Source organism: Leptosomus discolor, chromosome 12 (assembly GCF_034619465.1).
Source record: "Leptosomus discolor isolate bLepDis1 chromosome 12, bLepDis1.hap2, whole genome shotgun sequence".
NCBI lineage: Eukaryota > Metazoa > Chordata > Aves > Leptosomiformes > Leptosomidae > Leptosomus > Leptosomus discolor.
This window is the reverse complement of record NC_141402.1, coordinates 8950090-8963819: the sequence shown is the minus strand read 5'-3', so window position 1 is coordinate 8963819 and position 13730 is coordinate 8950090. Positions and strand designations below refer to the sequence as shown.

At 36.5% G+C, this 13730-nt stretch overlaps 1 protein-coding gene across 1 annotated transcript in view; it reads right to left on the bottom strand.

The window, feature by feature from the left end:
• Window positions 1-856: 856 nt before the first annotated feature.
• Window positions 857-13730, bottom strand: part of PARVA (parvin alpha) — a 62620-nt gene continuing 49746 nt past the window's right edge. Inside the window, exons 7-13 of the mRNA XM_086472139.1 lie at window positions 10287-10345; window positions 9205-9224; window positions 7767-7828; window positions 7026-7094; window positions 5294-5395; window positions 4385-4457; window positions 857-933 (exon numbers count right to left, since the gene is read on the bottom strand). Of these exons, the coding sequence (XP_086328265.1) occupies window positions 857-933; window positions 4385-4457; window positions 5294-5395; window positions 7026-7094; window positions 7767-7828; window positions 9205-9224; window positions 10287-10345 (462 nt within the window). The remainder of the gene's footprint in view (window positions 934-4384; window positions 4458-5293; window positions 5396-7025; window positions 7095-7766; window positions 7829-9204; window positions 9225-10286; window positions 10346-13730) is intronic.

The window sequence follows — 13730 nt, the reverse complement described above, 5'->3', positions numbered from 1 at the left end:
AAAAGGGACAAATTCTAAATCCTATTTGGCAATAAATTTAAACTTGCAACCTGGTAATCCTGTGTTTAAACTACTAAAAGAAAAAGAAGCAATTCTTTTACTTTCTAACACTACGTAATAATACAAATATTATAAGGAAACTGTATTATACAGGTGTGTTTTCCTGAAACGTATACTTTGCAAAAAAGATCTCTTCCTTGAACAAAAACAAGTGAGAAGCTGCAAAGTGTGATTATGTGGAATGCTCAATAACACATATTTAAAGCAGAGTATCACATTATAGTAAGTTTGAAGGAATGAGTAGCCACTTCCGTTTGTACCCATAAAATTCAAGCACTGAAAATCTGAATTAACCAGGTTAAGTGCTTGAGCAAGTCTCTTCTTTTTAGCTGTGATGTGAACAAGAGTATGTAACTGTTTCTCCCCATGCACATTTCTCATAATTAGAATGCAACCACCTTATCATGGATAGAAATATTCTTCCCCTCCCCAGATTAGAAAACATATATGTAAAAATATTAAAACAGATACTCAGTACAGAATCTTCCTATGATTGGATTCAAAGGCTGATTTCAATTAAAGTTACTAAATAATTTTTTCATTGTTGCTCCACCTACTACAAAACAGTGTGAAGAGACATTAATTCTCCCAGAATACACCCAAATACCTTCCTCCGATCCTTTTTTCTTTATAAATTATATTAGTTTTAAATCTACTATGAAAATAGTACTGCAAGAGTAATCAAAAATTCTTCAGATAAATGGTTTAGTTCCTTTTAGGATAAAGATGAATACCAATGAAAAATACGCTAGTTATGATGCTTTCTTTGTTAACACTTCTTTACAACTCAAATTCTTCACTCCACATTCCGGTATCTGGTAAACAAATTGTACAGTACTCTCAGTGTAGACTTCAAGTCGCAATTTACAATATCTAGAAAAAAAGACAAGGGAAAACCAATTAGTAACTTTGCTAGCTCAAAACATTTTTCAGAAAAAAATGTTTCCTATTCTCTACTCCCTTTCCTTGCTCAGATCCATATCCATTAGAATCACAAGGATAGTAAGGAAGAGTAGAAATATACACAAAGCACAGTTTTTAAACTGGCAACTCAAAAATAGGTATTTCAACCACTTTTAGTCAGGGATGCAAATGGGTAATGGTGCTGATGTAGAAATGCAACCAAGGTTTAGCTGCCCATAAGACAAACTGTGTATAGAATTACATGTTTATATGACTGAATCTCCAGGCAGTTGTGGCTGAACAGTAAAGATTTTGAAAAAGTCATCAGGCAGGAACCAATGGAACTCTTCTCTTATGTAAGAATTGGCCCATTCTGGACTGCAACATCCTTTATTTGGCCTAATTTCAGCAAGATAGCTAGAGGCAAGTTTAAATTTTCTAAATGATCTGAAGAAGCTAGGTATACAAGTGCCCCTTGAAGACACTTCTGAAAATGCTTTGGGTTAGCTGATGTACGTGGCTGAATCAGTCCTTAGAAACTCAACATCTAAAGTAAAGGATTTATAGGAAACAAAAAGCTAATGAATATCTTCTGTTTCGAAAAGAAGTTCTTGAGAAAGTCAATATTATTTCACAAGACATGTAAAAAACAAACTGACAAGTACTACTGCAGCAGTCTATGCTAGTGCTTCAAGGAATATTCAGTCTCAAATTGGGACTCAGAATTGCCCTCAGAAAGAATAGAACAGAATTAGAATTCTCCTATCTCTTTCTGTTGACTGTATAGGAACTCAATCTCCTAACTTTTGTTCTTGGAACTGGCCTTGAAGGTGTAAAGTGGTCGATGTCCATACTTCCATTACCTCCAAAGCCTCCAAATAAGCCTAGTAAGTTGCATACGTAATCATCAGATAGTTTTTTGCCATTATATTTATCTACACAGACGTTTCTCACAGATTGTGACAAGGTTGTACTTTGAAGAATGAATCCAATTCAACCTACGTATGCTGTCCCAAAATATGTAAACTTGAAGGGCTAAAGATATTAGCTACATGGAAAACCGACATCCACAGACAGGGCGTAAACATTCAAAACTACATTTTATACTGAGCCGATGCATGGTCATGAAAGCATGGCCACATGGTTTTTTGGCTCTTAATAAATCAGATCAAAAATGCTTGGTATAAAATGAAGAGAAAATGCCAAAAGCCACAGGAAGGGCACACTGCTCCCACAACATCATGTTATGCTCTGCAATACTGTTTGCATATAACTCAGGCAGTTTCCTCTTCCAGGCCAGCAGCAAGCTGCATAACACCTTCCCTTCCTAATACAGAACTTCAAATGAATAAAGAGATAACTTTGACAGGTCTTTGCAGAGGTATCAGAAGTCTCCACCACACAACAGAATTCCACAGAAAGGTCCAAAATAAAAAGATGCATACTCCCAGACAAAAATTAGTTATTTCCATTGCCACATGTGTTTGATGAACATGTATAACATTTTACTGGTTGCAATTTTCAAAACGAGAAACTTGAGTTTGACTTTGATGTACGCATTTCAAGAATTAATCTGAACAAGCTCAAATTGCAAATGAATTCGTTATAGACTCAGTAGATTAATGTTCCAGCCATTTTTAAAGCAAAAGGTCACAGAAAGCTTAATACCTTCCCAATTATATTGCAAATAATCCAAATAAACTGTTGACCCCATAAAAATCATTGGTTTTCATACTCATTTAACTACATTCTTTTTTCCACTAAATATGTTTTTCATATTCTAAAGCACTCTTCAGCATATTTTTTCCTCAAGAACCTCAAAGAAACAGTGTAGGAATTTAAAGAGTATTTAGTATACACATTTAGGGTAAGATTCTTTTCAATACTCTTTTGCTCACTGGAAATTTTAAGTACGGGCATTGTGCCCAATGTAACAACATATAAAACAGATGTGTTTTTCCATTCATATTGGGCAGGAAGTTTCATATTAAGCATTTCAATAATTGCACAAGAAATGTCTTATATATGCTGAAATATCCTTATGGCTTGATTTATACTGGAAAAATTAGCCGTCCCCTAGAGCAATAAATACCTGAAAAATTAAATGCCATAAGAATTTTAAACCTCCATAGGGAGTAAGGGATCACAGATACTCTCTGTTTTACTTGGATCCCTAGATTTCACTATTTCCCCCTTCTCTCTTTGACTATTTCAAACATAAAAGTTTGTGACACAGTCTCCACCGGTTTAGTTAAGCATGATTGTGGATAAGAGTTCAAGCAATCAAAAGTAGTGAAAAACTAGGCTGGGTAGGTCCAGATTAAATGCATAGACAGTATAGGCTCAATCCTGAGACATATTTTGTGTGTGTGTGTGTGTGTGCGTGTGCTCATGTCTGCTGCTGTTATGATCTGGAAGATGGGAGGGATGGAAAATAAGCAGAATGGAGCAGAATTTGATTCAGTGATGTGTGCCTGGATCTCCAAGAGAGCCCTTACTATTAGAAGTAAAACTCTGAGCAGTAGCTTATACCAACGCCTCATGGAATGACAATGCAGTATTATCGCAGGAAAAGACTGTGTGCACCATAAAATGCGAATCTGTGACGTGTCTTGAGAACACACACATATATTATTATGGTAGGTAACCAGCAAAAGCCCAGCTACCACCCCTATTGGGACGAGTGGAACAGAAGCTGCACATCCAGCTCCTGCATGGTAAGAAGTGGTAACTTCTCATGGGAGGAAGCACAAGAGTACCCCTATAACATGGTGAATCAAGGGCTTTCTATCCAACCTGAAAAGCTGGATTTAAAACCGTATAAACCCTGTATTTATATAAGCAAAGAAGAGTTGAATCCTAGTACTGCTAAAGTCAGCAGCAAAACTTCATCTTCCCTGAAGATACATTTTACTTTCGGCCTCCAGCTGATCTAAAGCTAATTTAAATATGTATGATTAGGTCTTGCATTCAAAGGCAGTTATGTGAACATTTGAAATTCTTCTTCCACAACATATATCTCTTTTGTGAAACTCTTGTAAATTACACTGCAATACCTGAGGTTTATAGTATGAAGATGTGGGATGGCAGAAAATGGAGCAATTGGAGCAATTCGTATCTGCCAGTGACACCATTCACAACTGTATTCTTTTCCTTTCAGTGAATATCTGGGTATTACTGTGTATGTTTAGTCATGCAAACCTTACCCTGGCCATTTAAGAAAGGAAGCCTTGCAACATTTGAAAAAGCATACCTATCAGCCATTTAAAATAGAGAGATACCTGAGCACTTCAAAATTTATCTTGCCTTCCGCTCTTGGATTAACATTTTAAACTTCATTTAGCTATACCATAATCCTATGAGAGAAGACCTGGATCCAATGCAAATTTTTGTGGAGATACAAAAGAAGTAGAATAGATACCTTCTGGTCTTGGCTTTGGTTTTTCCAATCCACCATCTTGCATTAGCTCAAACGCAAAGGATACATTGAGTACCTAGTAATATAATAAAGGTAGTCTAATATAATAAAGGTAGTCATTATTGTGAACTATAGACAGTATGGTACAAATGGTCAAAACAACACGTATTTAAAGCTGCAGATCCAGATTCTCAGAAGGGAAAAAAAGGACATGGCTCTGTGTATCAATGGAAGATCTGGTCCATGGAATCCAGACAATCCTTTGTTTTGTTTTTTCCTTTGTGGTGATGGTGGTTTCAGAACTATGACAGTAATTGAAAAATAACATGTGAACTAATACTACCCATAGAAAAATTACTTACAAGTAAGAATAGCCCACCTCCCACAAGTTTAAAAATTGGAACATGATGGCCCATGAAGTGCTCTTGTCTTGAATAGACAGCTGAATTGCCTGGATAGCAACAGACACTGAGGTAATGGTTGGTCTTAAAATGATACATCATACATGTATGCCTTTATGCTTCAAAAAAACATTAAACCTTTCAAATGTTAAATTCTTGGATTTTGGACACAAAAAAAACAGTTCTGTCATCCATTCATGTGTGTAATTCTTTATAAACTTAATGAACAGTAAGTCTGGTTCAATGACAGCATCACACAATGACTGCCAAAATCAGTTAATACTTGCTAACCACTCCATCATTAATATAATTTTCCCTTTTATTTTGGATAAGCACTAATACTGAGATCTTAAAAATGCTTGGAAATGGTTACCAGTATAGTCCTCTCTTGATTTCAGCTATTTACATCAAACTGACGCAGAAAAGTTTGTATCATCCTTGTACTACTAGACATGTTTATATGTATGTCTCTAACAGAAAAATTAAATCAAACAAAAAATTTAAAAATTACCTTTTGTTCAAAACTATCAGGAGTCAAGAAAAAGCTGTGCAGAGGAACAAAATAGCCTTCTAGGAGACCCATTAGCAGGACTAAGTACACACCATCTGCAAACTGTAAAAAAGACATTTCTCAATACATTTTCTGAATAATAACTCATTGCTTTGCTTAATGAACAAGACATATACCAAAATGCAGAACTGTTCACAAACTACTAATACATCCATTTTAAATTGCAACTAAAAGATCTCATCTCACTTCTTGGATTACTTTTATTTAGTTAGTACGTTCTGTTATGTCTTCTCCAAAATTGACCTAATGCTAAAATATACATGTAGAAAAAAGTTCCTGGAAAGAGAGGTGGTCAGTGGCTTTGATGTATGCCTTTGCTTTTTGTTCTAGTAGTTGTGGGGAATCAGAACAGCCACATCAGAAAGCTCTCAAACGGCACACATACCCCAAGCAGAGAAAAGCAGAATGAAGGTTCAATCTCATGACTGCACTGAAATTCAGTATATTGGAGGAAATAAAGGAACAAAGAATCATCTTCATCCACGTTCTGCAGGTCTGTGCCAATCCAATTTTAAATGTATGTAATTACAGATGGAAGATATCTAACTGCTATGATATATGTTCACTTTATCAAAAAAATAGCAACATCCGTAAGATTTTGTTAAAGGCCTCTCACTCTTATCCCTGTGGCATCAGGTCTATCAGTGCAATAAGGTATCTCCTCAATCAAACCTGAAGCAACCCATCACCTTCCTGCGGTAGGTAATTTTCTTTCAACTGATAGAATACAGTCTCTTGTCTTAGGGAATACTGTTTCGGATAAATGCTTAAGGGATTTCTACGTACATTTGAATAATATGCTTTTTTCTGAAAGTAAGCAATACAATAAGCAGGCATAGGGAAGAACTTTCTGAAAGCCTTTACACATTATTTCCATCTAAATCTTAATTTTACCTTTGAAAAATCGCTATCAAATTGATAGCTATTTAAATAAATCAGAGATTCTTAATAACATGAATCAAGACATAAAATAAAGCCTGTCCTGAAGACATCTGGGTTTTTTTGATAGTACAGGTACTATCCTTCCTGCCTGACCTTGTAATTTTCTTATGATCACTCCACAATCGTTCACATGGGGAGGTATTAATACAGCAGGATTAAGCTTTTCTTTTAGCTTCTTTTCAGCCAATTTTGCAGCTGAGAACAAGAAAGAAGACCATGTACCACATTACGTCTGTGGTGCAATCAAGCCTGCAGCCCAACTGTACAGCTGCCTATACACTTGAGTAGCTTTACTCTCAAGACGTGTCTCACTGAATAGTCATTGTAATCTCACACGATCGTGTGCTTGTGTAAAGGTAGACAGGAAACAACTGTTCAGCTTGACATTGGATCAAATCAAGTGGACAGACTTCTTTCCTGACCAAAACAAGCACAGGTTCTGCTTTCAGCACTTGGCAGCGCCCAAGAGGCAGAATCTGTTAATTCATTTTTATGCTAATGGAAGAACAAAACTGTTTTAGAGAGATTCAGCTGCCCTCATGATTTCTTTGCTTCATTGGTGAGGGTCTCCTTCATACAAACATATTCAGAATTGAAGGGTTTCCCACTGAAATAACATCTTAGACCTCCATCAATAATAACTCAATGAAATTCCTGGATAAAGTTAGGGGCATAGTGCATAACATAGGGCAACTATCCCTTCTCTTTAAGAAAGACTATAAAATCCTACCTGTGTCTCCAGTTCAGTGACCTCCAAATTCAATTTATTCAGATGTTTATTCACAAAAGTGATGAGAGTCTGAAATATGAAAACAATGTAGTGAAGGCCTATTCAGTAGGGCAGCAGTTCAATCCATGCAGTATGAACTCCACTCAGAAGAGAATCTGCATGAGTGAAGAAACTGCAAAACAATTTTTAAGTTTTAAAACTGAAATGTGACATTAAAAATACATATATTTTTTCTTTCCAAGAACGAAGAATAGACATAAAATTAACTTGATGTATATAAATAAAAATACACTCTTAAAACAATAATTCTTGAAAAAAAACTCGTGGTAGACTATAGGGAAATGGGTAATTGGACTCCACTCAAATCCAAGAGCAGCCAAAATACTCTAGGTCACATCTCTGGCAGTTTTAAACTGGATACCTCTTTGGCATCAATATGCTCAATCTACCAGTTAGGTTCTACTCAATGCACACTTTGTAAGAACTTCTTTTTGATAGAAACTTTGATAACCACATGTTGTTCTGTATTTCAAAGCTAAGCTCATGCTGCTAAATGTTAATAAAAAGTAACATAATAACGAACTTTTGTATTTCTTTAAGGATAAAGCTTAACTGTATTTAATGTATGCAAACTATGTCAATTATATTATATACATACATGCTCACTAAATATGTATGAACAGATACACATAAGCACGCACATGCACACATTATGTACTTTAAAAATAAAAACCTTCCAACCTTTTTCACTACATTGAGCTTGTCTGGAGCATGGTCAAATAAAGTGTCAAATGCATCTCTTTCTGAAAAACATTCAGAGATATTAATATACTGAGCAGCAGTCGTCCAAATGTAGAATAAACACTTATTAAGGCACATACTCATTTGAGAGAACACAGACAGCAAGAAGTTTCAATATAGTCTCTTTGTACACCAAGTACCTTGTATTCCACATACTGCTCTCTTGCTATCAGCTGGTAGTAATTTGTTCTTTATGATTTACAAAAAGCGTACTTTTCAAGTAAGATTTGAATTACCTAATAACCCTGTTTCTCAAGAATGAACAAAGAATAATATCTTTACACATATAACCTTAAATAGCCAGATATGGGGAGCTAAGTAACCAAATCATTTTGGGCAGAAGAACATGAGTTTACACCTAGAGTCATTACAATTACAGAGGAAGATTTTCCCCATGGGCCACGGACTACCCTGTGGTGTGCTATACTATTAGCCACCTCAAGCAAGCTTATGACTACACAGCTGCAATACAGTCCTTTATATAGATGTTGGGCCCTTCTGATATGCAATTTAGGACATTATCAGGAGGACAGGCAACCTAGAGTAGCCTGACTGGAGCACTACCATAGTCACCTTCTGAAGAAAACAGAACCAAAATATACAAAGGTACCAGAGCCTTTTCTGAGCAATTTCCATTTCGACAATCACCTGAATGATAGCAAACGACTCCACAAGCAACTACATTCACATTCCTCCATAAAAAAATGCTAGAGTAGATCCAAAGGCATTTGTAGACGACAGTCTTCATATAAAATAAGACTGCTCAGGGATATCATTGGGAAAAGAGGTCATGCATGTAGCCTTTTAAATCAGCTGTAAGGCAGCCATTGAAATAATTCAAGAAGTAAATGCTAAATTCTTGGTGGGACTCCACCTAAGCTCCTCAGATGAGCGTTTTCTGTTGGCCAAGCATTCGGCCAGTCTCAATACTAGCAGTAAGACATACTAGGCACAGGAACTTGCGTGGCATTCAGGCCTGCTGAATAATGACTCAAAGTCATTAAAGTTTAAGTAGGTAATGTATGCAAGAATGCCAACAAGTTCACCAGCTGGTTTATGATAAGATATCATTTCATATTTTGCTGGGAACTTGTGACCATTAATACTATTAGGGTAATGTTCTGGAGGTTAAACCACAAAGCACCTGCAAATTAACACATGCCGAAAAGCAACAAAACGTGTTTTAAAGATAGTCAGACTGGTTTTAATGTTTTTTTTCCTTTTGGTAACTGCCACAATAGCCTGTGGCGCATGTATTCATATATTAGCCAGGGCACCTTGAAATCCTCTACTTCCTTGCAGTTTGATCAAAGAGACTACTCATTGCAGAACTAACTTTGGCTGCCTCAAGAAAAAGATAATAATCAAATGAACTTACCATGCCTTCCCGATAACGCCCTATGGAGAAAAAATAAATAAATAAATAAATAAACAAAGCACAGTTATATAAAATTCACCTGCAGACATTGTGCTACAAAAGAAAACAGTATGTGGCCAAATCTTCAGCTTGGTGAATACTGGAGTACATCCATGAAATTAAGAAAACCTTCATCAAGTTACTCCAACTGAGAATCTGGACTAGTCTGGAGTCCATCAGTATATTATCTCCTGGCTTCACTAAAGTCTCCTGGGAAGCCAGGTCTCAGATTTCCTACTACTGAACCAAATGAACACACCTTGCCTAAGTGAAGAAGGCTTTTTCATGTTGATTTTGTGAAAACCTTTCCCTTTGCTTTAAAGATGCGTTTACCAACCCAACTCAATACAATTCCAGCCAAAACAATGCTTGGACTGGGTTCTTAAGGACTGCATCGTTTTGCTCCAGTTCATTCCTCATATAACTATTACACATAAACAAATCCATAACGATTAATAAGTCAATAGTCTGGCTTCTCTCCATTCTATTAGAAATTAGGATATTCTACTACTGCTTTTTGTTGGTCTGGAATAACTGTTCTGTTACAAATTGTTCATCAAGATGACACATACAGGGCTTATTACCGTCGTCTTACATCCTCAAAGTCCAAACACCTAAAAATAGTCATATCACATTCCTTTTCGAAAGAATCTAGATCTCTATCAAATAAATACCAACATAAAAGAATGAGGCATATCTTTCTTGTTTGTTTGAAGGAATTCTAAATAAAATAGTAGAAAATACAATAAATACAGAAATAAATTAATAGTAGATAAATCTAAAATAGAGATTTTTGTATATCTTCACTTTGTCTTCTCTTTTATCCTGGTCTCCTGCTTTTAGTTACCCAGCTATGTATTTCCTCACCCTTTTGTATTTTTAGATACATGTTTGCAGCTCTAAAAAGCTAAAATACAGTCTCTGGCTAATGCATCATCTTCCCTGGAACCCCAATACCGAAATCTAAATATCAGCAAATGTTTGAATTTGAGACGCATGTGTGTTCAATTACTGAACTGCTGGCAAAAGTGGTGTTGACATACTCAGTGTTACCAGTTATTTCCTCTTGAATTTGTCGAGACTGGAGGATTCCTTCTCGTTTCTGGAAAAAATAAAGTGACATTTTTCTCAGTAAAGTTTAATGCTTAAGGTACAGTAAAAATTTATTTGTGATCCACAAACATAATTGGATACAAAACTTGCAAAATAAGAACTTTTTTAAACAAACTTACAGTAATACATTATTTCATCTCACAAAAGTTTCAGAAAATTCTTTGGTACATTAACAAGAAACTTGAAACTCCACCTGTAGAAGGAAGTATTTCTTTTCCTTTCTCCATTGTTCTTAATTCATTTTTCTTTTAAAGGCCTCAATTCAGTAAGACATTTGAATCACCTAAACACATATGTAAGCATTTTAGTAGAGGTATGCCTAGGTGAGTTGAATGAAACTTTGTATTTCAATGATCAGCTTGGCAGATGGTGCCCATGCTTCTCTTTTGCAAAAATCTTGCTCCCAGGCTATGTGTTCTTTCTGCCCTCTTCATACACTTTCTTTTTTGCCTCCGTGTTTTCCTTTTCTGACTTCTGTCCACAAAAAGACCTCTATTTGCTTGTGACAGAAAACCAAAATGGAGGATAATCCATTCACAGCCTGCTCCAGACCCTAGTCATCTTGGTGTTGATATATGCATTGACTCCAACGTTCTTCAGATGCGAGAAGCCCTTCATACATGGTGGCGAGTGGCTCTGACTAGAAGCTGTACACAAAATGGCAGAAGCCAACTCAAATGGTTGTTATTTAAGTCAGCTGGAAAGTTAAGGAGTTTAAAAATTTGACATTGTTTCCAGTACGCTGATTACAGTCATCTGGTGGGGTGTAAATACCGCACATATGTTTTGCCTCTTTGTGTTCTCTCTGTTAGTCCTATTCACTGGAATTAGTAGAATTTTGCAATACAGAAAGAAAAGTCAGGCAAATGCTGACGACTGCATGTAAAGTCTAGACATTAGGCAATTATTCATGATTCTTCATTCCCTGTCATACAAGGAAATGAGAAAACTAAATTTATGCTGGTCCCAGACATGCCTTCTACATGGAAAAGAGAAAGGGGAATAACCTTTTGGAAAAGTCCTTCATGGCATGTGAGCCGCTGCTCTTCCCTGCCTTGGAGAAGATAGCACATCGCTACCTGAGGCAGTCCTCAGTGTATGATGTGCTGAGGTCTGGCGAGGCTTAATCTATTACTTCTATACTGCATTACTAAAATATATGAGGATCAAACTTACTTTCTGCAAGAAAGCCATTCATGGCACCCTCTGGGTCACTCCCGACTGGCACTTGGAGTAATCTGAAGTGTCCTTTTAGCTAGATGATAGTTTCAGGGGTTTTCTGTTATAGTTTTTAAAGCCCTGTTACTAAATATCTTGCATATGGTTAAAAATGCATTTAGGGAGGACCTTTGAATGCTAAAAAGACAGAGTGGAGTCCAGTGTGTTAAATACTGAAAGAGTAGGCACAGAACAGCTGCCGAGACATCTTCTGTCACATACCTTGAAAGTCTGGAGAAAAACTACATCATTTAGGGCTATCTTCATTTCCAGCTTGTACAGACAGCAATAAGCACTTGCACTAGCAATAAGTTCATGCTAGCTCTAGTTAGAATGCTACTCTGAAGGATTTTTGTTTATTCTTCCCTTTGCTGCAGGGTGAAAGGAAACCTTTATTTCCTCCTGATGATGACTCTGACATGCCAATGATGCCTTCTGGAGCAAAAGCCCTATAACTCTTGTCTCCTAGGGTAGTTGAGCACCACAGGAACAGCAACAGTACTTCTCAGTGCCCAGCCTGGTGATATGGGAGAGGAAAAAGGCTTCTAATACTCTACTCTCCTTTTGCAAACATGCAAAACCAGCCTGAAACATACTCCAGTACATATTTCCCTTTTTGCTAAACTGCAATTAATATAAATAGGAATTTTGCATATAAATCCTATTGTTGAAATAAAAATAATAAAAAAAAAAAAAAGGAAAAGACATCAAGCCCTAGTTTTGTGCCTGGCATCTGATCACTAACATTAATGCAATTTTCACACTGTCCAAATGCAACATGCATTCAATGGACACTTATTTGACCAGGACATGTTAATATAGACTTTCCTATGCTTTTGATTTGTAAAAAGACTGGTGAAAAAGTCCCGATGGCAACAGTCAGAATGGACCTTAGAAATACTAGTCTAACTGCCTTCTTTGTGAAAGCTGCTTCTCATACATCTGTTGCACTTTAAAAACTCTGCACCTCAAAACCGACCCTAAGGCTGATGTCACCTGTTGTGAAGTTTATTTTATACCAGATCGAGAATCATACAATATTCCTAAAAAACCAAAGAAGTGCTACTGAGGACTGAAAGACTGTCCAGCAATGTTCCTTAAAGACAACAGTGGCTATAACTGAAATAAAATGATTAAAATTAACATCTACTATTTGAAAAATCACTGAAATAAAAGGCATGAATTAAGATTCCCCATTAAAAAGAAAAGCTGAACACACAGAAGACTTTAGTTGGACAGGCTTGGCATTTTCTTCCCTCATAGATGAAAGACTCCACTAAAGGCCATGAAATATCTTCCTAATCACTTATCATTTTAAATCGGCAACTACCCCTAGAACAAAAAAAACCTCCTGAAATTTGGGGAATATGTCTGGAAATGGAAAGGGTGTCATCTTCATCTCTCTTTGTATCGGCTATATGTCACCAGTTATATGTTACTGAGGGCCAGCTGCTTAATTTCCCACAGAAAGTCCCACTCTGATAACCTTCACACTATTTGTATGAGTTTTGCCTATGCATTGCTGCTATCCGTTTCATCTGGAGGATCATGTTTTATAACTGCCCCACCAAAACGAAATGCTGAGCTATTCTGGAGCTTGAAAGAACAAATACATTTGTCACAGGTTCAAAAAAAGACTTCTTGGGAACCTGGAGACAATGCTGCTTAGAAACATCTCAGACCTTCCCAGGCAGTGGGATCAATGACGCCTTCTTCTAATCTCATTCATTTCCTAGCTTTGCTTAACAGTAGTTTATGCACCCAAAACCTGCTGTCCCAGTGCTCAGAAAATGCTGAAGCCATTCTGGCTCCTCTGTCAATGCATTCTTCATACTCTCCAACTTACAGCTCTTGCACATGATCTGTCATTTAACCATTTGTGGATGGTATAAATAAACACATTTTTAAAAGAAGCAAAATTATGGCAAGATCCAGCCCTCCACAAAAGCTCTCATTTGTTTCAGTAGAAACGATCAAACAAAGCCTGGTCTTTTTTCAAAGTTTATTAGTAAGGAAGGGAAAGAAAATAATGTAACACAACAGCTACAAATGATCCAACTACCACATTTTTCCCAAATCAGCTTAAACCCCAGATTCATATTACTCTCATTGCTAACAGCTTTTGTACAAAACAGCCAAAGGAAACAGCCTTTCCT